Genomic DNA, 26,814 nt, shown 5'->3' on the forward strand with positions numbered 1-26,814 from the left:
TCTCTCTCTCTCTCTCTCTCTGCCTCCATGTGCGTGTGTTTCTCTTTCTTTCCCTCCATGATGATAGATAAGTATACAACCTTAGCTCAGACTTTGATGTCAAGCAAACCTGCATGAACTTGAACATACTGCTAACCTCTCTAAATCCCAGTAAAAGTGGATGTAGTGCATAACCATAAAATGGATTTTGATTTTCACATACATTTCTCTCTAATTTTTAATGGAGCCCACATCGTTGGTCCACAGGAATTTCTGTTGCAATCTCCAGTCCTCTCCTATGCTCCATTACCCAAAACTCCCAGACCTCTCACTCTTCTATCACAATAAAATTTTCTTATTATGCCAACTTGGGTTCCCCAGCCCCTCTGTCCTCTACTCACTCCCATCTCCATATTTTAAGCCCCAGAGAAAGGACCTTGGGCTACTGTCTCTAGTGCTTAAAAATCCATCCTCTGCACTTTTGCCTGCCTACTCCTTGTCCTTTTCCTCCTCAGAGAATGGGGGAAATAGTAGGTAATGGAGAAGACATTGACATAATCCCCATGTTAATAAGTGTTATCACAGCTATTTAAACATCTTATTATGAGCCTCACATGTGTCAAGCCTTAGAATTCATAAGTACCATATAAATCATCCAACCATCATACTGAATGGACCATTCAGACAAGTTGAATTGTACAAGGTCACAGAGTGATTCTGTTAACTTGTCCCAATCCAGTTCCCTTTCCACCATCTTATCCTTGAACTTCTTGGAAATATCCTGACTATATCATTTGTAATAGTTGCTTTCTAATGCACACAGATCAGTTCCATTTAGTTTTCCCCTAAATTTCACAGTCCAATTGACTAGGAAATTTTTATAAGATTCTGCCTACTATTGCTCCCTTCATCCCCCAGCCACAGATCTACCACCTTTTCAAACACACCCCCACCCTGCCACTTCAGAAAAGAGCAAATTCAGAGCTGGCCTCATTCCAGAATTCTAAAAAAAAGACACCAGGTACTTCAGAAGAGCAGAGACTCTTTACAACACCAGACTGGAAAGAGGTAACTAAAGAGAAAATCCTTACACAAAGAGCTACCTGATAATGCATGAAAAAATTACACTAGGAACATCATTTTCAGATCAAAAAGGCATTTTTCCACCTCATAGAAACTACAAACTTTGAATCTGACGTAGAGACCCATCCTTGTCTACTCCTGAAAAGGGATCTTGACTCGAAATTGTCTAAGAGCTCAATAAAAGAAAAGAAACTGTCCAAAAGCTCAGACCAATACAATAGTAAGAGAAGGGTGCCCAGGGTGCCTGCTGATGGGAGGAGTTCCCGAGCCCAGCCCTGGGGGACTCAAAGGTTCAGGGGCCCACTCAGATTGTGCCAGAGAGCAAGAGAGAGGAACTGGGGTGAGCAAGTATTGTGGCTTTGTCTGCTTCCTGTTTCAGCAAAGCTTCTGTGTGAAAAGAAACACAGTACCGAGAAGGGAAATGCAAAGGGGGCACAAAGCCATGGACTGAGAGCTTGCCCTTTACTCAGCTACTGTCTGCCCCATCTGAGACCAGAACCAAGATTTGCCCAGGAGCTGGAAGGCTTTTCTGAGCTGCTTGGGTTGGAGCCCGAGACCTGAGGTAACGGAGAAGGAAGCTGTTTTTTGTCTAGGTTGGGGGCCTCTGACTCTGGGGTGGGACAGAAGACTGTCTGTCATCCAAGCTTCCTTGGGCTGAAGGAGGAGACACAAGAGTAGACGGTGTAGTTTAAGCGTGTTGGGTGTTGGGTAACCAAAACAGCATCCTGTGTTGGATTCCAGAGCCACTGGCCCCAGCACAGTGGTAGAGCTTCCACTGCTTCTCTGCTCCATCCTTTAGATTAAATTACAGTGAATCAGATGACAGGTTTCAGGCTACCCAGTGATAGGGGCTTCATTTAATGACCTTTTCCATTTCCCTTCAAAGCAGGGATCCCCAAAACAAGAAGCTGCCTTTCCAGCCCCTGAGGTGTACACCTTTCTAAGCTCACACTGAGAGCTCTGGACTAGGAAGGCCTAGTCCATGCAGGAAGCCATTCACTGCACACAGAGCCAGGAAGGAGGAGCAGAGACTTGGAGAGGCAGCAACAAACCACTGTCAGGTGAGGGGCAGCATCCTGGTATCTCCCTCTGGCAGTGAGGAGAGCTTCCCACAGCCAGTGCCTCGTCTCCCCGGAGTTCCAACTGGGCCCTGTCATGCTGCCAAGGAACACCCCACAGATGCCAGAAAGCCCGGGCAGTGGCCCAGTGACCTTTCTGTGAATCACAGAAGGACCAGTTCCTTTTTCTTCTTTAGCCCATCCCTGTCCGTCAGCTGTCCTCCATGGCCTCTCGTGTTTAAGCAAATCAGAACAGAATAGTCCAGATGTCCCAGAAAGCTGGGTATGATTCCCCTCAGCTGTCCACACCAACTCGACCAGGGTGAGGCCCTGGGTGGGGGAGGAATGCTCCCTTCTCTAAGGAACCATTTCGACTGCAACGCCCTACTTGGGTAAGAAGCCCCACCATCTGCCTCTCAGGAAGCAGAGCAGGGCAGGCTGTGTTTCAGCAGACCAGTACAGACAGCCTGGTAAGGTGCAGAGACGTCTCTGTCTCCTCCCCATGGCCCTTCCCTCTACACAGTAGGACGGTAGGAGGATTCTCCAGGAGCAGGGATCCGCCTCCTCTACAAAGCCTGCCGATTACCTGGAGCCAAGAACCCCACATTTCTTGGGTGGGACCTAGAACCCCACATTTAATGGTGGATGCAGGCAGGCTGGGCACCCATCTCTTCTCTGCCTTTCTACCAGGCCTAATCGAGAAGGTGGTTGTGTCCAAATGCAGAGAAGTCCTTTCTCTTGTGGCCCAAACCCAGAGGTCAGGTGAACCAGAGTAGTAAATACGATTACAACCCGGGGCCAGCATTTTCTCCTGTGGTAAACAGTACTCCTTCAAAGAGAAAAGGGATGGGGGATTAGAGGATGGGGCATTCTTAGTCCTAGGAGTGCTAGGTTACCTTGGGGCCTCTGTCCCATAGCACTGAGTCTTCAGTATCCGAGATCAGCAGGACAGGGGCAGTCATAATCATAGCTTATCTTTATTATCTTGCAGAAAGCTAACATCTATTGTGTGCTGTGCCAGATACTTGATGTGCGTCTTCTCTTTAATCCTCATAACCTCATGAGATAGATTCTCATTTTATAAATGAGAACACTGAGGCTTAGCACATAGGGAGTGGGTGACAGAGCCGGGACATGAAGTCACACGGTTTGAGCCCAGAGACAGGGCTGCCCCCCTCCCCATCCGTGGCAGAATGGCCAGGGGCTATGGCACAGGACACCATGGCGTAGATTCTGGACATGGAATTCGCTTGCACATAATCCCAGTCTCCGCCATCCAGTCATTTAGAACTTAATATGAATGGGCCCCTCAGATCCTTATCTAGGCTTTTAAATAAAGAAAGTGGCAGGTGGGAAGTCAGGGGACCCCTACAGAGTGAGCAGAAGAGCCTAGAAAGAAGGGAGAGCCATCCATGGATGGGACCACAGAACAAGCACTGACCACCTCATAGCTCTGCTTGCTCAAGGTCAGCCCTGCCCAAGACCAGAATACGCCCCTCCAAGCCACGAGTCAGGCAGGTGAGAGCGTGCGGGGCTTGACCACTCTCCAGGAATGAGATGTCCCTGCCCAGGACCCTGGGGAATGAGTGGTGTGATCAGAGAGCGCAAGAGTCCTGCAGAGAAGCCCAGACAGAGCCAGCCGACAGCGAAGGCCCCGTGAAGGGGCAGAGCCTGCCTGTTGAGTCTGCTTACCTATAAATAAACCCAAGGGGCCAGAGCCGGCTAAGGCCTGCTCCTGCTGACACTGGGGTACCCTTCTCTGACGCACCCAGGAACTAAGTTTCCCAGGGTGGTGGGTAGTCAGGTTGTGGGACCCAGAAGAGAAGCGGAAGCTGTAAGGGGGAGTACCCCTTCCTGCCCAGTCACTCCAGTGATGAGTGGAGACAGGGCACAGAATTTCCAGTGCTCAAGATCCAGCTCAGCCAAGCTATCAGAGGGTTTAGGAGAATAGACAAATTTGCAGAAGGTAGGTGAGGGAGAGAGAGAGAAGGGCACAGAGAAGGAAGAAGGATTTGGGGGGTATGTGAGTAGCAGAGAAGGCCATGTAAAGGGGCCACAAAGTGTGGCTTCTACATGGATGCCTAGGGACTTTTGGTTACTGTTTCTGTTTGATGTTGTTTCATTTTTGTTCGCAATAGCCTTATTCAGATATAACTGTGTGATTGCTGGGTTTGATGGCACAGTTTGTGTGTGGGCTAAGGAAAGCAGAATTGGCACCATACTTAGCTTTGACATGGAGGTGATTCCAAAAAAATGGAACACTCAGCTTGGAGAGTGATTAAGCTGGAAGCTCTGAAATGGGTTTCACCAGCAATGGGCACGTGGCAGATGCTTGGCCACTACTATTTTCAGCTGCTCTTCACTGGAGAGTCGGAACCTGGTCCTGGGCTGAGAGCGGATGCCCAGGAATTCCTGACTGGAATAACCAGGGTGGGGTTTCCCTGCTGGAGCAAGCCGAGGACCAGGCTCACAAGTTAGCTACGAAGGGCTAAGAAGAAAGCAAAGGGTGCTGGTCTCAGGACAGGCCACAGCTTGGGGGTTCTCCCTCCAGGCCTGGAGAAAAGCCACTTACCTAATCTAGTAACAATTTGGCCAAGAGAGCTGTGAAGACACTGGCTTTCCCTTTAGATTTGGGAACAGGGAGCCAATTGAAGTCGTTCTCTAGAAGTCCCTGGAAAATGAACACATCCTCACGATCCAAAAGGTTACAAGCTCATGATAATTTTTATTAATTATTTATCATGGTCCCCTGACTTAGAGGTAGGATGAGATGTGTGGTCAAGGAAGACGTGGCACCAGAAAGACCTTTCCACTTTGCAGAGGAGGAAACATAGGCCAGAGAAAAGCAGAAATTAGCATAGAGAGTGGACCAGGAGTCCTGACTCCCAGTTTGATATCATCACCTCCTCAGTTCTCAACCCACACGTATGTGCTATTCCTGCCCCCTGTCCAGGGAGATGGTCATTTTTCTGCCCATCTCCTGACCCCTCCCTTTCTCCTCCCCCTTGGCATTTGGCAGACCCACGCAGCTATTCCAGGAACTGGAAGCCAAACACAACAGGTGCTCAGGAGGTCATAATGATCAGCCCAGACCCCAGGCCTCCCCCTGGCTTGGCCCAGTGGGCTGAGAGCTACGAGGCCAAGTGTGAGCGCCGGCAGGAGACCCGTGAAAGCCGCCGCTGCCGCCCCAACGTGACCACTTGCCGCCAGGTGGGGAAGGCGCTGAGGACCCAGCAGAGAGAACAGCTCCAGAGAGCCCGAGAGCAGCAGTTCTTCAAGAGAAGGAACCTGGAGGTAGAGGAGAAAGGCAAGGCACAGAGCTCCTGGGCCAGGGAGCAAGGTCTCTCCAGGAGGACAGGCCAGGAAACTGACCTCAAGAAACCCTTGTCTTGGGCCAGCAGGACCCCTCCCCCCAGACAGCAGGTGGGCCATGTTGAGGGACACACTGCTTTGGGGGAAGGGCGCTAACGGGGTGGGTGGGCTCAAGGTCACGAAATGATTTAAATTGAGTCCCTTCTTCCTGGGTCATATGACAGTCTCCCTTAGCCACTTACTCATTCAGAGATTTGTGTTGTTGCCGTTTTTGTTTGTTTGTTTAGCTATTTTTTGTTTTGCACTTGCCTTATAGGAGAGAAAAAGATAATTTTAGAAACAATTCCATAGCTAATTCCTAGCATAGTATCAGTTCAAATTTAGGCAACCTTTACATATCTTCTACAGCACCCCTTCACCCATCGTTCAGCAAGAATTTACTGAGTTTTATTTATGCCAGGTACACAGGCCAACCTTCTTGATCTCTCTCTCTCTCTCTCTCTCTCTCTCTCTCTCCCCTCCCTCCCACCCCTCTATTCTTCTGTGAGCATATTGCATCCACCCACCTTCTCTCTTTCTCTTGGATCATTCCAGCTCTACTAAGCTCATTCAGCCAAGGCTTTATCTGGTCCAGGAATCCTTCCCTGACTTCTCCGGGCCACCTCTGCTCTCTGCGGTCCTTATGAGGTTATAAATCCTCTAAGATTAAGTAACTCTTAGAGTGCCCATTAGTCTGACCTAGGAAGAAGCAGTGTTGGCAAAAATCAGGGTACGTGGAAATGACCTCCTCCAGTAAACTGTGCTTCCCATCCTGTGTCTTCCCATCCACGTTGTGAGCACATTGACAGCATGGATGCTGTATTCCCTGGAAATGCCTGGCATTGTGCCCTGCCCCGGGCAGGGCTTCGTAACTGGTGGATCTGTTGTCCACAATAGGAGGCGTTGTTCAGAAAAATGCACCTTGAGCCCAACTGTAAAATAAAACCAGCTGTGTACTTTCTAAGGCAAGAAGGTTTCTGAATGCTTTTCGTTGAAAAACAAATTTAAGGAGAAAAAGATCAGAAAACACAATTAGCTAAAGAACTCCACCTGAGCCTGTTATCTTCCGTTCTGGGATTGAGTCAGTCTCCAGGATTAGGTACCAGGGCATTCCTTAGTCTTTTAGTGTGATGTTACAAGCATAGAATTTTTGAGTGTACAAGAACAAAATATAAAAAGAACGGACTAAATTGTGGCAACTACTACTACAACCTCCCTACAACTCCTTACTTTACCTTCTCTTCACACACACACCTCAGCGATATTCCACCTGTTACTAAGAGGAAGGAAGCCACCTCTAGAATACAGAAGGGACCTTAGAAACCTACTTAGAAATCTACTCCAAACTCGTTACACAGACAGGAGACCCAGACCTGGGAAAGGCAGGCTATCAGAGCCTGGTCCCCTCACTCCCCACTCAGACTAATTCTCTTTCCATATCACCATGCTGGCTGTGCAAGTGGCTGAGACCAAACAAGGTAGGTCAGGGATTCTAGAGAGTGTAATTGGAGACAAGCCCAGCTCCTGATTCGCCTGTTCTGAGGAGAACCATTCCTGCCGGCCGGGACAAGGTAGGGCAAGGGCAAATAACCTTGTAGCTTTGCAGTTTGATCATTGGTTCATCTTTCTGCAATCAGCTGGAGAATCCTATTCTAAATGGCTCTGGGGTTCCAGCATCCCTCACTTGCTTTCCAGGTGTCAGGGACCAGCTCTGAGGTCTTCCCAAAGCAGCAGCATCCTCTCTCAGACGTCTGGAGGGATCTGGCTGATCACCTCCCCTCCCAAGCACGGAGCCTTCCACCACAAGACTTTCCCATCAAGCAGCCACCCAAACACCACCGTGGTAAGAGCAGAGCCTCCCTCCCGCGCTGGGGCCTGCAGAGAAGCCTGCCAGCCCAGTCCCAGCTCGCTGGCACTGGAGCGTCCCGCACTCTCCCCAACTCCCCCACGTCCTCCCCTGTGGGTTCTGAATCACCTTCTCCTCCATCTCTTAGGCACCCAGACAAAGGCAAAAGAAGCACAGCCGACAATTAAGAACGATGCCAGTCAGCAAACCAAGTGAGTTTGCTCCTGACCTCAACTCCCTCTCATCCCATCCAGTCCTCTCTTCTAAGCTTGAATACCCTCACCAAGCATTTAGAGGGAACACAATGATTTTCCATGTCTGCCTTAATTAAGATAGAGGAAGACCTTCCCCACTTTACTGGCTTTTCAAAAGAGATTAGAGAAGGAAACAAGCCACTGCCTCCTGATATGCCAGTTTCTTCGATCCATTGTCATTTTTGTTTTTACTTCTTCTCTTCCCAGTTATGGAGTTGCAGTTCTCGATAAGGTAAGAAATTCCTCACCTTGGAGGGGTTAAATCAAATGGCATTTAAGCTCCTCCAAGCTCTGACATTCTGGAATTCCATGATAAACTCAGCTGGGATGGAAGGGCACCTTCTCCCTGGATGGACGTAGACATGGAGGGCTGGAGGGAGTCTGTCTGAACCAAGGAAGAACGCTAACTCTACACAAGCCAACCTTGGCTCTGGTGCCATGTTCCTGGACTTCAGGAGAACTAGAGCCTTGAATACCTGTTTTCTTTCTCTCCAGGAAATCATCCAGCTTTCTGAGTACCTCAAAGTAAGTAACATGAACTCTCCCCTCCGTTTCTCCATCTAATCCCTCCTGCAGCCGGTTAATCTTACTCTCTTGCATTTTGCCCCCTAGGAGGCTCTACAAAGGGAGCTAGTTCTAAAACAGAAAATGGTGATTCTCCAAGACCTACTGTCCACCCTGATTCGGGCCTCTGACAACTCTTGGAAGGTAATGGATATGAAATCTTTGTTTGAACAAATCTCAAGGGTTCCTAAGTGTGTCCATTTCATTCTTTCCATACCATCCCAGCAAAAGAAGGGGTTTTCTCACTACTGAAGAGGCAGGAGGTGGGGGGTGGTGCCAAGACCTAGAGGTCACACAGCTCACAGTAATATATGGAAGGGCTCAGCTAAATCCAGGATCATCAACTGAGGGCCATGCTAGTACCGTGTTTCCCCGAAAATAAGACCTACCCCGAAAATAAGCCCCAGTTAAGATTGTCAGCCAGACGTACACATTTAGTACGTTATGATGATGTTCCAGAAGAATAAATGTAGATTGTTGTACATGAAAAAATAAGGCATCCCCTGAAAATACACCCTACTGCGTCTTTTGGAGCAAAAATTAATATAAGACCCGGTCTTATTTGGGGGGAAATATGGTATAAGACCCAGTCTGATTTTCTGGGAAACACGGTACACACCCAGGAAAGACCCAGAACCAAAAGGGTTTTTTTAATTTATTGGAAGAAAAAAAGGAAGACCCTAGTACATTTAATATTACTGAATGTGGTAAATGTCAACTCTTTTTGTGTGGGATTCACACCAGTACTAACTCCAAGCCCACATGCACCTACTACTCAGCCCAGATGTGACAGTCAGAGTGGGAAGGGACCTTGGAGATCATCTAGTCTAATTTTCTCATTTTGCCCATGAGGAAACTGAGTGTCAAAGAGGGCAAGTAACCTACCCAAAGTCACACTGCTGGTCAGAGGCAAAACTGGAACGAAAATTCAGACCTCCTGATTTTAGTCCATTCATTCAACAACTATTCAAAGGTCATGTTCTCAGTACCAAGCACTGGAAATAATGAGCTTAATTAGACAGGGTTCCCGCTTTTAGAGAGCTTATGGTTTTTGTCAGGGAGACAAACACCTAAACAATGCAGAGATCTGAGAAATAAATTGTTTTCAGGGGATAGTAGTATAAAAGAAGGAATGAATAACTCTAGAAAAGATGAGAACGAGGGAAATATTGATAGTTATGTAAGTGTTTTCCAGGCAAATGTGGAAGAAGGAACTCTATACTCTAGGCAGGGGACACAGCACAGGGAAAGACCAGGCGGCGTGCTACAGTCTAGTGCAAGGAGTCACCAACTTTGTAATCTCAGGACCACTTTGTACTCTTTAAAAACGTATTGAAAACCTCCCAAATTTTATTTCCCCCATTCTTCCGCCTCCCTCCCCCAAACCCCCCTATTCAAACCGTTGTTTCTCAGTCTAGTTGTGTAGGACACAGCTCCCTGGCCCGTGCTGGTATTATGAGCCGAGCTCACAGCAGCTGTCGCCGGCTGCGGGCCACCCACCAGCCGCTCATGGCAGCACACAGTAGGCCACGGCAGCCCAGCTCCAGGGAGAGCTGTTGTTCACAATCTTAGCTGTAGAGGCCAGTGAGGCCTATGTGGGGATCGAACCAGTGACCTTGACATTAGGAGTACTGCGCTCCAACCACCTGAGCCACTGGGCTAGCCCGAAAACCTCCTACTTTTTTTTTATATTTGCCATATTAGAATTTACCATATTAGAAATTAAAACAAGAATCTTGATATATAATCCCAAGATTAATACAAATATATATTAATTTAAAAGTAACAACAGTAAATCCATTACATGTTAACTAAATTCTATAATTTTAAGAATAAGTATACGTGTATTTTTTTTAAATAGTGACAAGTAATATTGCTTTAAACTTTTGCAAATCTTTTCAATGTCTGGCTGAACAGAAGACAGCTACATTCTCATATTTGCTTCCGCATTCAATCTGTTGCAAAACATTGTTTTGGTTAAAGCATACAAGGAAAATCTGGCCTCATACAGATCTGTCGTTGGAAAGGGGAAGATCTCCCTTGAAAAGGTTTTGGGGATTTCCAGGGGTCCTTGGACCCCACATTGAAACCTAGGGTGTTCGGGGAGCTAAAAACAGTTTGGCACAAACAGAGCATAAAGCACCAGGTGCAAAGAAAGAATGTACAACCTCACAGGCGTCCATAAACATCTAACCTACCACATGGATGGCTTGTGCTTAGACAGAGAGATGAAACGGGAGGGCAAGGAACAAAACTGAGATGTCTGCAGTGATGTAAAAGAGATTTCCTAAGCTCAGCCCTCCCTCCTCACACCTGTCATTGTACTTGGGTTTAGGAGTCTATGTTCACGGCTCTTGATTTAAGGAGGTCGTTTTCATCAGCAGACTCGGAGCCTGGGGCAGACAGCTGTGCATGCCAGGTGGTTTCTGGTGCTGAACTAAATTGAGATCGTCTCACTCATTTACTCAACAGACATTTAATAAGTTTCAACTATACACTGGTCCCTGTACTACAAGGAAAGAAAAGGATCCTTGCTCCTGAGCAGCTCACACTCCAGCCAGGAAGAGAGACGTATAATAAACAACTCTAATACAGTGTGATAAAGCGATAACAGCAGTGTCTACAAAGTGACACAAGGAAAAGAGAAGAGAGCAATTATTCTGCCTGAGGTGGAATAGGGTAGGCTCTAAAGGACAGGGACCATTTTAGCTGGGTCCTGAAGGATGAGTAGGAGTTTGCCAGTACACGAGTGGTAATGATGATGGGAAAGAAAAAGCAGAAAGGTAAAGAAATCATAATGATTACAGGGGTAGGTATGACAAAGCATTAGGTGTAGAGAAGTGTGGCTGCAATGAAGCGTTCATCATGTCAGAGTAGTTCCATAGATAGAACCAGAAATGGCCTCAGACAGATCTCTAGAATTATGAGGTTTAAACTTTTTCTGTTGAACAGTATATCTCAAACTTATGGACTCCACTTTAGAGGAAAAACACAACTATCTCAGGTCCATGAGATTTTGTGCTACGTCCAGTTTGAAAAACACTGCTATAGACAATTAGAAGGATAACAAAGGAACTATGCTTTATTCGGTTTAAAGTCCTACAATGTCTGCCCCACCCTTAGAAGGAGCTCAATTAATAGTTCTGGAATTGAATTGAAAGTGAATGCTGAGACCCACATTTTAAAAGATTCTCGGACAACAATAGGACCTTGGCTCTAGGTGGGTGTGGGGGTTGTAAAAATTCTAATATTGCAGGTAAGACACAATCAGAGCTTGAGTTACATGCAGCAGGCTTGGTGGGAATGGGAACAGGATGGTGAGAGGATGGTCTACCTCAGAGGTAGACTCTGAGGGCCAGTTTCACTCCATATCCCAGCAGATGAGCAGAAGTTCCTCTAGTTATGGTTTTTTCCCTCCCTCCTTCCCATCCCTCCCACGATTCACCCTTTTCTTTTTCCTCCTCCCCACAAACCCCCAGCTTCCTGTTTTTAAGAAAATAGTCTCAAACTTTTCAGTTAATAGCTCTTGCTTCCCTAAAAACATTTCAACCTTCTAGCCTTTCAATGAAAGGGCAGCCCCAGTCTGTGATATCTGGGGAAAACAATTGGGAGAATGTGGCAGAATGGGGACTCTGACATTCAGCCCAGGTCAGGCCTTTCTTTTTCCTATTTGGTATCCATGGTTTGAATCTCCAACCTCACATGCAGAGAAGCTCACTGCAAACTCTGTTAGAACCCCAACAAGGGAGTTGACTCTGGGCCTTTTGGATGCAATAGGGCCTACGGCACTACTAAGACTCTAAACTGGGTCTAACCTTAGAGCAGAAACAGTTCAGGCAGAGAGAAAGTGAGCTCTAGAATTGGGCAATACAAGAAGGAGAGCTGGGCACAAGTGGGTCTTTAGGTTCCGCAAAGTGGAAATGAGATCTTGAGATGACAATGCCGCAGGGGATTGGCTGCAAGTCCTAAGCCACTCTGCTACAGCAGAAACAAACCGTGGGCTGGTGCTTCTGCGGTGAGGTGCTAGTGTTTCTAGAGAACAGATCAGAGGCAGGGGAAAGCCACACAGAAGCAGGAGCTGAAGCCCTCAGACCGGCACCAGGTGTGTATGGCCTCCGCCTTGCTTCCTTTTCCAAATGGGGGTACTGTGCTCCCCAAGCCCTGGGCTCCAGAGATGCGATGGCCCAAAAATGTCCACAATAGGCCTGTAAAGTGCTTCTGCCCACATACTGTACTGGGCTTCGTGTGGGGTGAGCTGGGGCTCAGACCAGGAAACTATATGCCTCATTTGCAGTAACTTGGCTGCAACTGTCTTGCCTGCCTTGGGGAGTCTGGGAAGGCAGAGTTGTAGACAAGATATTTTTTTAAACCCAGGCTCGGGTTGCCCTTCACCCCACTAAAAGGACTATCCTAAATTGTCTTCTATTGCAACATGAGTGGAAAAGTAATCTAGGGTGCGGCTAAAATACAAAAACAGTTGGAAGAGGCAAAATATTGAATTAAAACCATACTAAGGAAGAAGGAGAGAGGAGCTACCCAAAAGGGGTAGGAGAATGGGGGAAATGTAAGAATATGCCTTGGGCTGGTCTGTTTTCTTCCCAAATATAGCAAGATAAACCTTAAACTCAGTGGGTTTGATTGCAATCTGCATAGTAACAGTTTAAGCAAAGGAAAATATTCAGCATTTGAAGGAGAAATGAAGCAGAAGGTGGGGGTGCAGAGGGAGTGGATTTCAGGACCTGTGCACTGACAATGACCAGGCCACTCAGGGGAACGCAGCCCTGTAACCCACGTTACTCCGAAGCCCGGAACAGTGGAAGTCTTTGTCCATCTTTATCTGTCCCAAAGCCCTGTGGTTATTGTACGTGCCAAATGCCTGACTCTCGGCTCTCACACGAGACATTATGAAAAACATTAATAGCAGGAGACACTTTGAAAAATTATTTTTGGCAAGGCCTTTTGCTTTTGCAAGACCCAGCTGAGTAATACAGGAAGCAGAAAGGGTGGGGGCGCCCCCTGGCCCCTGGTTAGAAGAATCAGCCAAACAAGAGCAAAACAGGAGCTGTAAGATACCACTTCCTGCCTACCCCAGGTGCCCTGAAACTCACTGAGGCTGCAGACCTCAAAACAGAGTCCCCTGCTCTTCTCCTAGGCTGTTATACACCAGAAACGTTATGAGGGTTGGAAACATCCAAGCCACCTGACTGAGAGGAGCCATGGCGCCTCAGGCCTGAGGAGAAATATAATTTCTAGACCTCACCAGTGTCCCACAGGGCCTGGTTGGAGAAAGCCAGAGAAAGGATATGAAAATTGGTTGTTCCTAAAGAGATCACGGCCTTTTCTCTGTGAAACTAGCTCTTGATGGCACCCTCTCCCCTACCCTGTCCAATTACGCCCTAGCCCCTATCTTAAATCAAACTCAGGGCCAGAACAAAACCCCTACCTGGGCAAAAGGGATAAGTCTATACACGTAGGTGGAGGAAGAACAAAGAAACAAGGAGGTTGTTGGCTACTGCGTTGAAATACTGAAAAATAGAGAAACAGATAAGAGCCCCTTTTGCTTGCTTTTCTCCACCCTCTCCCTTGAGATTAGCACCCCTCTTGGAATGTCCAAAATGCCATTAGACAGACCAGCTTATGAATAAAGAGAATGTGGCTTTCTAGGCAGCCCTCTTGCTACTCCCCACGCCTCACCCCACCGCCCCACACGCCCTACATTAATCTCTCTCCTCCATTTCTTGCTCTCTTAAAGAATTTCTCATCTTGCGTACAATGGTGTGCGGATACGGAGGGGAGTGTGCTAGTTTGCTAGGGCTGCTAGAACAAAGTACCAAAGATTGGGTGGCTTAAACAACAGAAGTTTATTTTCTCACAGTTCTGGAGGCTGACAGTCTGAGATCAAGCTCTCCTTGGCTGACAGACCGCTGTCTTCTCCCTGTGTCTTTACATGATCTTCCCTGTGTCCTAATCTCCTCTTCTTATGAGGGAGGACTCCAGTCATATTGGAATAGGGCCCACCCTAACCGCCTCATTTTAACTTAATTATCTCTTTAAAAGCCCTATTTCCATTCTGAAGGAAGTACTGCAGATTAGGATGTCAGTATATGAATTTGGCGGCGTGAGGGAGCCACAGTTCAGCCCATAACAAGGTAGGGGAGAGAATGTATATTCCTAAAGGAATCCCTGTAGAGGACTAAAGGGAGACCTCTTTAATCTTATTGGCCTACACTTCTGAAATAAACATCCATGTACAAGACTGAGAACAGGGGAGGTGTACAGAAGAGCCTAGACAGGGGAGAGAGGTAATGAGGTTAGAAAATGACAGCTTAGAAGCATTCCTTCAAGTGGACCCCTGCTATGATACCCCGGGCCATTTCATAGAGAACCTCAAGGTACAGAGAGGACTTTGGGGACAAGTCTGATTTTTCCTTCTCCTGTTCCAGAAAAAGAGGAAAAGATCCTCTTTTACACAAACATCATTTGTCATCTTTCCTCCTCTCTACCTCTTGAAAGAGTTTGGTTCCCCATTGAGCACAGACTATGTTCTAGGCAGTAGGCTGGAAATACAGAACAAAACATTTTGTACACTATATTTTGGCCCAAACTCATTAACTCATCCCATTTGTTCCAGGGACAGCTTAATGAAGACAAACTAAAGGGCAAACTGAAATCCTTAGAAAACAAGCTGTACACCTGTACCCAGGTAAGCATTCTGGAGAACACATCCAGGACAGGAATCTAGAATTAAAGGAGAATGCTTCAACTTCAATCTTGCTAGAAATGCCACCTGATAAAGACTAATGCACCCATTCCTAATCACCCAGTTCTGGCTTTGCCATTTTCATTTTGATCCCCAATTTACCGTATGTCCATACTCTGTCTCCATCTTCCTCTCCCTTTCTCCAGGTGTCCTTCCTTTTGCACCATGGGAAGGAATCCCAGCACCAAGCCCTTTGCCAGCTCCAGAGAGAATACCTGAAACTGTAGGGAGGGGCCCTTGGTAAAAACGGTTCATACCTCCCCGATATACCTGCACATGTCTCAATCTGTGAACAGATCGGTTGGATGTTCTAATGAAATTTTGCAAAATGGTTTTTATTCCATGGGCAACTTTTATCTTGTAGCAACCCCTGGGCAAAAGTAAAAGACTGTGACTCTTCGCTTTGCTGTGACACAGTTATCCCACTTCAGCAAGCTCTTAATTTGTCTGATCTTGGCTTACATGAAATAGAAGGAAATCAGCTTTCATACTTGAGAAGTCATGTTTCTGAGAGGTGGGGAGATGTCATTAAGAGAATTAAGCAGAGCAGGCAGCCTGTTTCCATCTGGAGTTAGGGACACAAGGTGGACCTGGCCACATAGCTGGAGTCTTGCAGGAGAATGGAGTTTTCAGTCTATAGATTTGCTGATCCACAACTTTTGTGTTTTTCATGTGACCGACCTTCTTTGTCAGACTCTTATGAGCTAAATGATGCCCACCAAGCTCATAAGAGGCTGACATATCCAGAATGCCAATGCAGTCATTTTCAATAAGCGATAAAGCTGGCCAGTGACCAGTGTAGTTAAGTCCGATCACTGGGACATACCCATTTAAGACCTCAACCAATAATTACTGGATACGTTTTGTAGTGAAAATCCAAAAAAAGTAAGACTCATTCACATTTAAATTCAAATTTTCAGATAATTCCAAAGCAAAATGGAAATGAGTTCATATTGATCCCTAAATTTGCATTATTTAGGCTACTGTTTACCCAGCGGACAATCCAGAATTGACAGGAAAAACTGCCTGCCTTCCCCAAAATAATAGGGCATAAAGATGAAAGGCATGGGGAAGACAAGACCCCCAGTGAATTTATGAAATTACTTTTCTGGTTCCCTTAACCCTGAAGGTAGGAGGCATTTTTTAATTGCAAGTGTATGAATTTTAAAACATTAACTGAGTTTACTGGGGATTTCTCAGATCCTTGAAGCTACAAAGATTAAAAAAAAAAAAAAAAAAAGTTCCCGTTCCCTGTCCCTGCCCTGAAAGTGTCCAGTAGTATAAGGGAGACAGATGAGTCAACAGAATGGAAAGAGACATGCAGCAGATACTATGAAAACACCAAGAAAAGCTACCTAATCCACGATGAGTTGGGGGGGTGGGGTGGTTAATCAAGATTTATCAGAACTTACGTGAATCTTGGGCTGAATCTGGAGCATGAGTAGAAGTTACCCAGGGAAAAACCATGGGTAAGCAGCTCTAGGCAGAAGCAGCTCTGTGGGGAAAGGCAAAGCCCAAAGCACAGAGCTTAGGGAATCTGCAAGCAGTTCGGCTTGAGTGGAGGCAGTATGGGATGCAAGTCTGGGCTTGTAAGGAGGAGCCATGCCAAGGAGTTTGGACCTGATCCTTGGGACACTGAGAACCCAGAGAGAGATTTCAGCAGGTTGTGACATGATCAGATTTGCATTTTGGAAAGAACCCTATAGTTGCAAGAGCTGCAGGACTCAAAGAGATTGAAGGGAGGCAAGTCTTAAAGATAGGAAGACTATTACCGTGTTTCCCCGAAAATAAGACCTAGCCGGACCATCAGCTCTAATGCATCTTTTGGAACAAAAATTAATATAAGATCCATTCTTGTATTATATTTTGTTAGATGAGACCCGGTCTTATATTATAGTAAAATAACCAGGTCTTATATTAATCTTTGCTCCAAAAGACGCATTAGAGCTGATTGTCCGGCTAGGTCTTATTTTCGGGGAAACACGGTACATTAATCCATGTAATAGTATGATTAGAGCCTGAACTCAGGCGGTGGCAGTAGGAAAAGAGGCAGGTGTGAGCCGTAAGGGAGGTTGACATGACAAGGGTGGGTAACCAACTGATAAGAGGGAGAAATCAAGATGACTGTGCTTTAGGGCCTAGGAGGCTGGTGGGGAATAATGCTGGTCATTGACAGAGGGGAAGCCCAGGAGAAAGGGGCAGGTCTAGAAAGATGATTTCCCTTTGGAAATGTTGGATTTCAAGTGCCTGTGGAAGGCGAGGGGAAAATGCCCAGCAAGCCAGGGGCAGTTGGTTATCCTCACTCCTCGCACATCACCTGAGGCCTTTCCCTGCCCGCCTGTAGCCTAGAAGCAAAGCTCCACCAGATGATTGGTATCTCTGCCCTGTGGGCAAGGACCATGTTCTTTTCATTTCTGTATCCCAGCTCAGGGTCTGGCACACAGAAGCTCAATGTGTATTTGTTGAATTGCATCAAATTTACAGAAATATTCCCCTTGGGGAATGAAAAAGGTGCTAATGGAGATGGAAGACCAGAAAAACAGCTATGAACAGAAGGCCAAGGAGTCACTGCAGAAAGTGCTGGAGGAGAAAATGAGCGCAGAGCAGCAACTGCAGAGCACACAGGTGTGGGGATACTGCGTGGTGGCGCTTGGGACTGGAGACCCAGGGGCGGCTCTGGGAGCCAGCTCCACCACTCCTGGGACCCCCACCCCCCCAGGTACGATCCTCTCCCTTGATCTCCCTCAGAGGTCCCTGGCTCTGGCTGAGCAGAAGTGTGAAGAGTGGAAGAGCCAGTACGAGGCTCTGAAGGAAGACTGGAGGACCCTTGGGACCCAGCACAGAGAGCTGGAGAGCCAGCTCCATGTGCTTCAGTCCAAACTGCAGGTACCAGGCCCTGGGGGTGGGGAGGTGGGGAGAGGAGGCAGTATATAGGGAAGGGGGATTGGTGAAAGCAGTGATGAGAGACTGCTGCTGGGTTTGGGGCCCAAAGGCAGCTGAGAGCACCTGGCTTTCAGTTCCTCACTCACTGCCCACTTTGTACCAGACTCACTGTTTTGGCTCTGAAGTTTAATTTTGAGTTTAGCAAGGATATCTTCACTGCTCATGCAAACAAAGTATTCATTGGAATGATACGGCCCAAATGCAGAGGGCTGGAATATTCATCAGCCCACTGCCATATCCCAGCCCACTCTCTGCACCCATGCCAGGAGAGTATCCAGTTCAGAAATACCCACTGCTGGCATAGAACAAACGTCACTAATTTACGTGTAGGTTGAGTATTAACTAACACATGCTGCCACATCCTGGGCATTCTCAAGGGTTCCATCATTTCCGATCTGCGTTACCATGGAGAAGGTAACTAACCCCCTGAGCCGCGGTTTCCTCATCCCTAAATGAGGAGGACAATAATAATAGTTATAGCGTAGAATTACTGTGAGGGTTAGTGATCCATGCAAAGCACTTAGCACAATGCCTGGTGCACATAAGCCCTCAATAAATATTAACCATTATTTTTCATAGACTTTACTTCCTTGGTTTGGAATTATGAGGACCTGCCTCAAGGTTTATCTTTATAATTCTACTGAAGCAGGGACTGAATACACAGTTCATCTAAGAGACAGGGTGTCTTATCAAAGGAGTAAACCTAGCTGGCCACTGCATTGCATCCACATGTCAATAATTGTTCTCTTCCTCCCACCACCTGCAAGGCAACTCTTATAAAGGTCTTTTGCTTTTCAACCTCAATACCTTGTGGGGGGGAAAAAAATTGATCGTGCTAGAATGAAAAGTGTAAACATCTAAAAATGATTTGGTGTTCCTTAATTTGGTCCCTTACCCAAATGAGTCCTTTATGAATATAAAAAAAAATCTAATGCATGTTTGTTATAAGTGTGAGGAATAGAGCAGAACAAAGGGAAGTACTTAAAAAGAAAAAACTTCCCTAAGATTTGTATTTCCCAAATACTCCTTCTAGCTCTAAAATTCTAGCTTTCCCCTCCCCAGGGCTCTGCCCCATCCTCCACCCTAGCACTGACCTGCCTGCTCGTGTGTCGGCCCCTCCGGCTTCTTGCAGGGAGCAGACAGCAGAGACATGCAGATGAACCAGGCTCTGCGACTGTTGGAGAATGAGCACCAGGAACTGCAGGCCAAGATTGAACACCTGCAGGGGGACAGAGACCTGCGCAGCTCAGACACCCAGCACCTACAAGGTACCCTTCTCCTCCAGGCCTCTGGTGGAGTGAGCCCAGGGAAAGCAAGCTGGATGGAGAAAACGGCTTCAGCCATTCATTTGTTTAGTTGGCTTTGGAGATTTCATTTTACCTTGAGGGAAAGGCAGGGCTAAAAGTTAATTTCTCGGCACTAGAGAATCTTATAGTATCAGCTCTTTTCCAGCCCATCCCTCTGAGCCAGATCACAGCTGCCCCAGCATGTCACATGTGTCAAAGCTGCAATCCCAATTTGAAAGGGCAAGATCAGTGGAAACACGAGGCATAGTGAAGGTTTCCATCCCAGCCTCTGCGTCAGCTGAGAGGAGCAAACTGTGTGCAGATACTACACTTAATTCGACCCCACGTTGCTGATGCAGATGAAATCCAAGATACCTGGGTTACCTCTTCAGAAATGGGACAAGTAGGAAAAAGAGCTACTGCTACTCGACACATATCAGAGGCCATGACAGAACAGTCCCTGTTACAAATTTCCACCCTCAGGTACTGAGTTCATGAAGTGTTGGGTTCTGCTATTATGGTTTGCATTATTTTGTTTTCAGATCAACTAAGGAGATCAGAAGAAGAGAAACTCACCCTGGTGACCAAAGTACAGCAGTTGCAGAGTAAGTTTCCTTTCCAGATTCTGAAGGTAGCACAGGTGGCTTTTTGCTGTTTCTGGGGATCCTGCCACACAACAGGCATCCAGAGGTATTAGGGGCCCAGACTTTGGCATCTCCTCTACCTCTGTGCATTTTCAGACCCTATTCATGTGAAGTAAGGTCATTTATGTACCTCTTCGCAAGTTATATATTAGCTTGTCCTTTTTTTTGTTTTTTCCAGGACTTTATTGGGGAACAGTGTATACTTCCAGGACTTTTTTCAAGTCAGGTTGTTGTCCTTTCAATCTTAGTTGTGGAAGGTGCCTTTCAGCTTCAAGTTGTTGTCCTTTCAGTCTTAGTTGTGGAGGGCGCGGCTCAGCTCCAGGTCCAGTTGCCATTGCTAGTTGCAGGGGCGCAGCCCACTATCCCTTGCGGGAGTCGAACCGGCAACCTTATGTTTGAGAGGATGCGCTCCAGCCAACTGAGCCATCTGGGAGCTCAGCGGCAGCTCAGCTCAAGGTGCCGTGTTCAATCTTTAGTTGCAGGGGGGCACTGCCCACCATCCCTTGTGGGACTCGAGGAATTGAACTGGCAACCTTGTGGTTGAGAGCCCACTGGCCCATGTGGGAATCGAACCGGCAGCCTTCGGAGTTAGGAGCATGGAGCTCCAACCACCTGAGCCACCAGGCCGGCCCTGAAGTCCTTTTTTTCTTCTTCTTTTCTCCTTCTATGCCAATGACAACCACAAGTATTTCCCCCAGAACTGCAGATTTTAAAAAGTATTAGGTTTTTGTGGGGCGGCCGGTTAGCTCAGTTGGTTGGAGTGCGGTGCTCTTAACAAGGTTGCTGGTTCGATCCCCACATGGGCCACTGTGAGCTGCGCCCTCCACAACTAGATTGAAACAACTACTTGACTTGGAGCTGATTGGTCCTGGAAAAACACACTTAAAATTTAAAAAAAAAAAGTTTATTTAAAAAAAAAAAGTGTTAGGTTTTCTAAGGCATTTCTCTTATTTCCTAACTTATTATGTACATGAATATGTCACATAGACCTCTGTCACTAGGAATGGTTCAGAAAATAAGCGCACAGTACATATGCCTCTGTCCACTTCAAAACTACATATTGAGGCCAAAAAGGAAAAGGGACTGTTCAGGAGTAGGCAATTTCTGAAAAGCTGAGGAACCTAATTAATAGCTCTGCTGGCTGCCCACCTCCTTAACCTGACACCCGACACAGAAGTTTCAAGCACACAGCAATGACTAAAAGAAAAGGAGAAAGAACACCACCAGACACCGAGCTCACAGGGCTAAATGGGCAAGAAGTCACTTCAAAATCATGCCTTTATTTATTCAATACATATTTATTAAGCCCCCACCAAGTGCCAGACATACTAGATACATACACTGAGGATACAGCAATGAGCTGACATGGTTCATTTCCTCGTGAAGCTTACATTCTAAGTAAGCTCTGCAAGAGAGTATGGAGTTTCAATGAACAAATAAACATGTATCAGGTAGTAATACCTGCCTTTGAGAAAAATAAAGCAGGTTTAAGGGAAAATAGTTGCTATTTTATACAGGGTCATCGGAGAAAGTTTTTCTTCTAAGATAACACTTAAGCAGAGACTAAAACTAAAGACATAGTAGGAAGAGATATAAGGGTGGTGTATTCATAACAAAGTACCACAGACTGGGTGACATAAAGAACAGAAGTTCATTTTCTCACAGATCTAGAGGCTAAAAGTCCAAAATCAACGTGTTGGCAGGGTTCGTTCCTTCTCAGGGCTGTGAGGGAAGGATCTGTTCCAGATGGCTGTCTTCTCCCTGTGTCTCTTCAGATGTCTTCCATCTATGCGTGTCTGTGTCCAAATGGTCGCTTCTTATAAGGACGCTAATCAGATTATGTCCTACTTTAACTTGATTACAGCTGTAAAGAATCTATCTCCAAAAAGGCCACATTCTTAGATACTGGAAGTTAGGACTTCAACATATGAATTTAGGGGGATACAATTCAACAGCTAGGAACATCTTTAATGATCAAGGTTCTAAGCCAAGTTCTGAAAAGACACTGCAACAAATATGCCAGCATAGACAAGTTTCTTGTGTTTTCCAACAGGTCTGCTTCAGGATCAATCCTTACAGCTTCAAGAACAGGAGAAACTCTTAACCAAGAAAGGTCAGCAAATTTACTTCCACAAATTCTAAGATATTGCTCTTTCCTTGCCTGCCTAGAGGCAGGGGGATGGACTTCATGGCCTCTTGGGAGTCTGTTAGGTCAGGGACCAGGGGAAGCATTTTAAAGATTCATCATTGCTCTGAGAACACTTCAACTAGTTAGCCTCCTATCCTGAGAGGTATATAAACTGTGAAAAGGGATTTCTGCCCCCTCTGAAAACATATGTCTGTGTTGAATGTTTCAATAAATTGGTTTTGAACTCAGGATTTCATGTCAATTTTTACACTTGACTTTCCAAATCACATCCTACTTCCCAAGTCTAAACCCTGCTGCATGCAACAGTCTCCTCATCTTAGCCCTTAAGAGTCTGCTGCTTTAGCTTCCTCAGAAGAATTCATCATGTATCTGGAGAGAGCAAAAGCTCCTCACTTATCCATTACACATGGCCGTTTCTCATCACAATCACTGGGTAAAATACAAGGCAGGAATTACTATGCCCACATGGTATGGATAAAATGAAGGTCAATGGTCACACAAAGTAAGGACAGCTAAGACAACAATCCAGAATTTCTGACTCCTAGTCCAGTGCTCTCTTCACAAGACTAAGTAAGACTGTCAGGTGTCTGAAAAACCATCCTTAACCACGTGAAGATGAATTCTAGGCTATGAATGCCATTTTCATGACTGAAATGAGGACAGAAAGGAAAGGGGGTTATAGTGAAGCATACAGCACATCTCCCAGAATGACTAGACAAGATGTGACATATAGCCAGAGAAATTGGATTAATAAAGATTCCCTAAAAGGATCTGGCATTAGGCAGGACTAGGGGTACAAGGAAAAGCAAGATTTTCTTGTCCTCAAGGGGCTCAAACTCCAGTTCTGTCCAGGCTGAGCAGGGTCCCAATGGGAGTTCTTTCAAAGTCTGAGAATTCCACGCCATGCAGTCTATCTAGCCAAGGACAGACTGCCCTTTTCCCTGCCCTCCCCCTTCCTCACTCCTAGGGGATCTCTCAGCAACAGGGCCCTTCCTCAGAGGTGTGGGCCTCACTGTCACTGAGAATCTGGCTGCTTTTTTAGATGAGGCTCTTCCTGTGTGGAGTCCAAAGCCTTCCCATTACGAAGTGGAGCCTGAGGGTACAGGGAAGGACAAAGACTGGGATATCAGAGACCAGCTGCAAAAGAAGACTTTGCAGCTCCAGGCCAAGGAAAAGGAGGTGAGATGTGACCTCAGAGAGTGAGGGGCTCAGCCCACAGGGGTAAGAAAGCTGCTGGGAGGAAACCGAAGAACAGGGATTTCAACAACTAGGTTGTGATTGAACACCTATAGGTATTTATTTGCCTGTAAAAAATGTCTTTGCTTTTCGGGTTAACTTGTCAATCTTTTCCCTTCCTTATTTATACCAATCTTAATTCAAGGTTTTATTAAATAGATACCTTTTAGAAAGTCAACCTAAACTCAAACACATTTAATAAACATATTAACTCCTCAAACTCTGTCCTACATTGAGTATCTTAAAACTTTATATAGTCTTTTAAGTAACAAAACTCTTCCTATCTAGTACTCACAAACATATCCCTGGCTCCCAGCAAAGAGACTTGTACTAAGATAATTTCTAGGTCGTCTGTGCTATAAAAACTTCCTTTTTGGGTGTCCCCATTTACAAAGCATTTGTAGTGTCACATGAAAGCACTTACATGTACAACATATGATACAATACGCATTATAAACAATCATGTAAATGAACACATTCCGGACAAACTAGGTGAGATAGTAGAAAGGTAAAATGAAATCTGAGAAAGGCTGGGAAGGGAGGATGGTGGTAAAAATTTCAAATGAATGAAGGGATAACTTCCAAAGGGCTCTCTCCCTTACCTGGGCTCTCCCCCTGACAGAACTGGTGATGACCTTGGTGGTATTCTCCCCCGCAGTGCAGAGAACTACGTTCAGAGTTAGACAACCTCAGTGACGAGTACCTCTCCTGTCTGCGTAAGCTACAGAACTGTCGAGAAGATTTGAATCAGAGCCAGCAGCCACCTGCCAGAGTAAGAGGGTCTATCCTCCAATATAGCTCTACGTGATGGTGGGACGATTCCTCTTTAGCCAAATCTTATAGATAAAATTTATCAGCCCATGACAACATCTGGCCAGCCTGTTCCATCCAGCTTCGTTTATACAACTCTTGACAGTATAGCAACCATGGAAAGAAACACTGTCTTATGCATCCAAGCTTCATTTTCATGGAACTCTTAAGCCTGAAAGGAAAGACTATTACCTAAAGTATGAAATGGTGTTCTTTTAGCCTGTTAAGCATAGTGGCAAGGACTGAATGAGGAGAGCAAAAGTATTGAGGAATATGAAGAGAATAGTGTAATTCTGCCATCTTCCGCCCTTGATTGGTTATATTGGTATTTAAGTATCTGGCCCCCTGGCTGTGGTTCCTTTGACCAGTGATCCTGGTTTATGGACCAGTGACCACCAGTAAAGTGGTTTTATCCCAAGGGAGATGACAATGTGAGAAAGTGATATAAAAAGCTTTTTCTCCTCCATCAACCCAATGTTTTCCACTGGGCTAGAATGGAAGAAGAAAGGTTATTTTCACCTGTATCTTCTCCAACCCAATCCTCTTTCTCTTTTCTCCCTCTCCCTCCCCAGAGGCAATGGGGCCGATGGCTATCGATGCTGATGGTGATGATTGCTATAGCACTGGCAGTGTTCCTGAGCAACAAGGGCAGCCTGATCTGAATAACCTGTGACAGCTGCCTTGGGTGAAAATCAGAAGAAACTCAATTAAAAACTCAGCAGGCTTGGGTACATTAACATGTGGGTTTTCCCAACTCAACTGAGATTTCTGAGTTTATTATTTTTTAACCTACTGTAAAATAAACAGATAAACTTCTCTTGACAGTCTCTCTTCCTCAGAATTCTCCGTTTATTTCTATAGACACGTCACGTCACAAATATAAGATAGCTGAGCGTCCTGGTCTCGTCTCCTTAGTCCAGTTCAGTTGGAGGTATATAAACATGCGGTAAAGCCCAGTCCTTCTACTTTCTGGCACACAAGGTAGGTGTATTTACAATGCTACCATACCATACCATACACAGTGTACAAGAGTGTGCTACTTGTCCTCCACCACCCTTCTTCTCCACAATCTTTCTTTTATCTCCTATCCAGTGAAAAAGGAATAGACATCTCAGCTAAGTCAGGACTCCCTAGTAGACACGGCAAGTATGTACTACCAATACTGCCACCACCACCACCTGGTCCCATGCCCATCGCAGATGTGGCCTATTGATTACAGCATTCTTCTCTAGTGTTCTCAAGATACTTGGCATTGGCAGTGGAGATGATTCCTATTTGCCATCCCTGATCTACAGCTAATTATTTACTGAGTACCTTCTTCATGGGAGATAGTCAGAGGGCTACCGCCGGCAGAGTAACGATCTCAGAGGAGATGCTGAGGTCAGTGAAATCATTCTGAGTCCTACATCGAGTTCTAAGGTCCTTCTCCCAAGTGTTTAGAATGTCCATCAGGGCTGGGAACAAGCTCTCCGGGACACTAAACGAATAGAGCAAGACTGGGGGTTGACCAAGTAGCCATGAGATCCGGGCAGTGAACACCCGTAGAGGGGTCAGGGCTAAGCAGTTGTCATCTCCCTGGTTCAAGTGAAAGGTGTAGGGGACAGGATAGCCCAGGAGGATCCCAAATACAGTACAGAGATTCCAGTCTGAGGAACAAAGCCTGCTGCAGGATACTGCCACGGATAGGTCCCTCTGTATCCCCTGCAAGTGCATGATGATCTCAGCTACGAGGAACTTCAAGTCCTGAAGCTGCTCCAGGGAGCGGACAGAAGGGTGAGGTAGGGAGCTAGAAACATCCACAAAGGCTATGGTACCAAGCAGCACGCGCTCCAGGTGCTGACATACATGCTCAGGACTGACAATCAGGCTGTTTTCTCCAATCTCAAGGATGTGAAGTCCCTGGGTCAGGAAGCCCAGACCCTGCAGCTTCTCCAGAAAGCTCTGGAGCTGGGATGCCCCTGCACAGTTGCAATCATAGAGCAGAGCTGGCTTCAGTCCCCGGGCCACAGCCAGTACCTCTCCAGACAGATGAAGGCAGACAGTGCGGGGCAGGCCCCGTTTCTTTCCCATGCCCAGGGTCTGCTGAGCAGCTGCCACCAGCAGCTGAGGACTCGGTGTTGACATGGGATCTGGAAGCAACATCAAGCATGGCCTCCTCCGCTAGCCACAGTTCCCTCCCCTGGGCCACATCTCTGAGCTCCAGACACTCGAGGGCCTAAAAGCAAAGCAGGAGCAGGGAATGGACATGAACACCAGCCAGTGACATACCGGGAAAGCTGCCAACAGTCTTCCCCTGAGTCACACAGCGTCTTCCGAAGGTCGTTTGGGAACGCTAACCCAGCCCACACAAGATGGGGTCACCAATGCTACCTGATTTCTGTGCTTGACCTAGTCCTCCTCAGTCCCAAGTTCCTTTCTGGCCTCAGGGCTAGATTTATATTTTCTCTGGCGTCTAATCTAAATTTTATCTTTTGTAAATTATTTTCTGATTCAAACCTTAAGGTGTGAGACAAAGAAGAGGCAGGGCAGCCTTTGGCAAAATTCAGAGCATCTCACCTCAAAGGGTCCCTTCCGAGACAGTTCCAGGTTCCAAATGCACCCTTTCCACTGCCAACTTTCCCTTCTCCTCCCGCCAGAATAATTGTGACACAAATCTGATTAACTGTACACTAGAATGTGGACTAAGAACTATGTCACCCTGAGACATAAAAGTAAATTAATGAAATCTGTTAGAACTGCAGGAGGGCTGTAGTTTCACTTCGTTGGCCCCGCCATTCTCAATCTCCTTCTCGCCGACATCCGGGGACCCTCGGAACATGGGTTCACTCCAACCCCCCTCCCCTTTCCCGGG

General features: G+C 46.4%; 3 protein-coding genes across 11 annotated transcripts in view; 1 reads left to right on the forward strand and 2 right to left on the reverse strand.

The window, feature by feature from the left end:
* The window catches only part of LAMB3 (laminin subunit beta 3), a 144,705-nt gene that overhangs the window by 117,770 nt on the left and 121 nt on the right, over nucleotides 1–26,814 (reverse strand). The gene's annotated exons all lie outside the window — the stretch shown is intronic.
* The window catches only part of LOC308487515 (UPF0739 protein C1orf74 homolog), a 50,404-nt gene that overhangs the window by 23,410 nt on the left and 180 nt on the right, over nucleotides 1–26,814 (reverse strand). Inside the window, exon 2 of one of the 2 annotated variants that reach the window (XM_081025858.1) lies at nucleotides 21,029–26,178. The exons of the other annotated variant lie outside the window; for it this stretch is intronic. Within the exon in view, the coding sequence (XP_080881984.1) occupies nucleotides 25,296–26,105 (810 nt within the window). The 5' untranslated portion in view covers nucleotides 26,106–26,178 and the 3' untranslated portion in view covers nucleotides 21,029–25,295. Of the gene's footprint in view, nucleotides 1–21,028; nucleotides 26,179–26,814 lie in introns of those variants that run through there. 2 annotated transcript variants of the gene reach the window in all.
* Nucleotides 1,466–24,790, forward strand: TRAF3IP3 (TRAF3 interacting protein 3; the record flags this gene model as incomplete). 7 transcript variants are annotated; one of them, XM_081025847.1, is made up of 17 exons in its annotated part: nucleotides 1,466–1,624; nucleotides 1,952–2,123; nucleotides 5,140–5,414; nucleotides 7,167–7,314; nucleotides 7,466–7,529; nucleotides 7,779–7,803; nucleotides 8,067–8,096; nucleotides 8,184–8,279; nucleotides 14,767–14,838; nucleotides 17,380–17,520; nucleotides 17,644–17,781; nucleotides 18,971–19,106; nucleotides 19,667–19,729; nucleotides 21,822–21,881; nucleotides 22,960–23,096; nucleotides 23,812–23,925; nucleotides 24,536–24,790. In XM_081025847.1, 16 exons carry the CDS (start codon nucleotides 2,045–2,047, stop codon nucleotides 24,623–24,625), a joined length of 1,668 nt encoding a protein of 555 aa, XP_080881973.1. In that variant the 3' UTR covers nucleotides 24,626–24,790. The 7 variants fall into 7 exon arrangements, with proteins under 7 accessions (XP_080881973.1, XP_080881974.1, XP_080881971.1 ...); XM_081025845.1 differs by having other exon boundaries at nucleotides 1,478–1,624; nucleotides 1,949–2,123; nucleotides 5,140–5,543; XM_081025846.1 differs by having other exon boundaries at nucleotides 1,557–1,624; nucleotides 5,140–5,543.

This window comes from Rhinolophus hipposideros (assembly GCF_964194185.1).
Source record: "Rhinolophus hipposideros genome assembly, chromosome: 19".
In the NCBI taxonomy this organism is placed as follows: Eukaryota; Metazoa; Chordata; class Mammalia; order Chiroptera; family Rhinolophidae; genus Rhinolophus; species Rhinolophus hipposideros.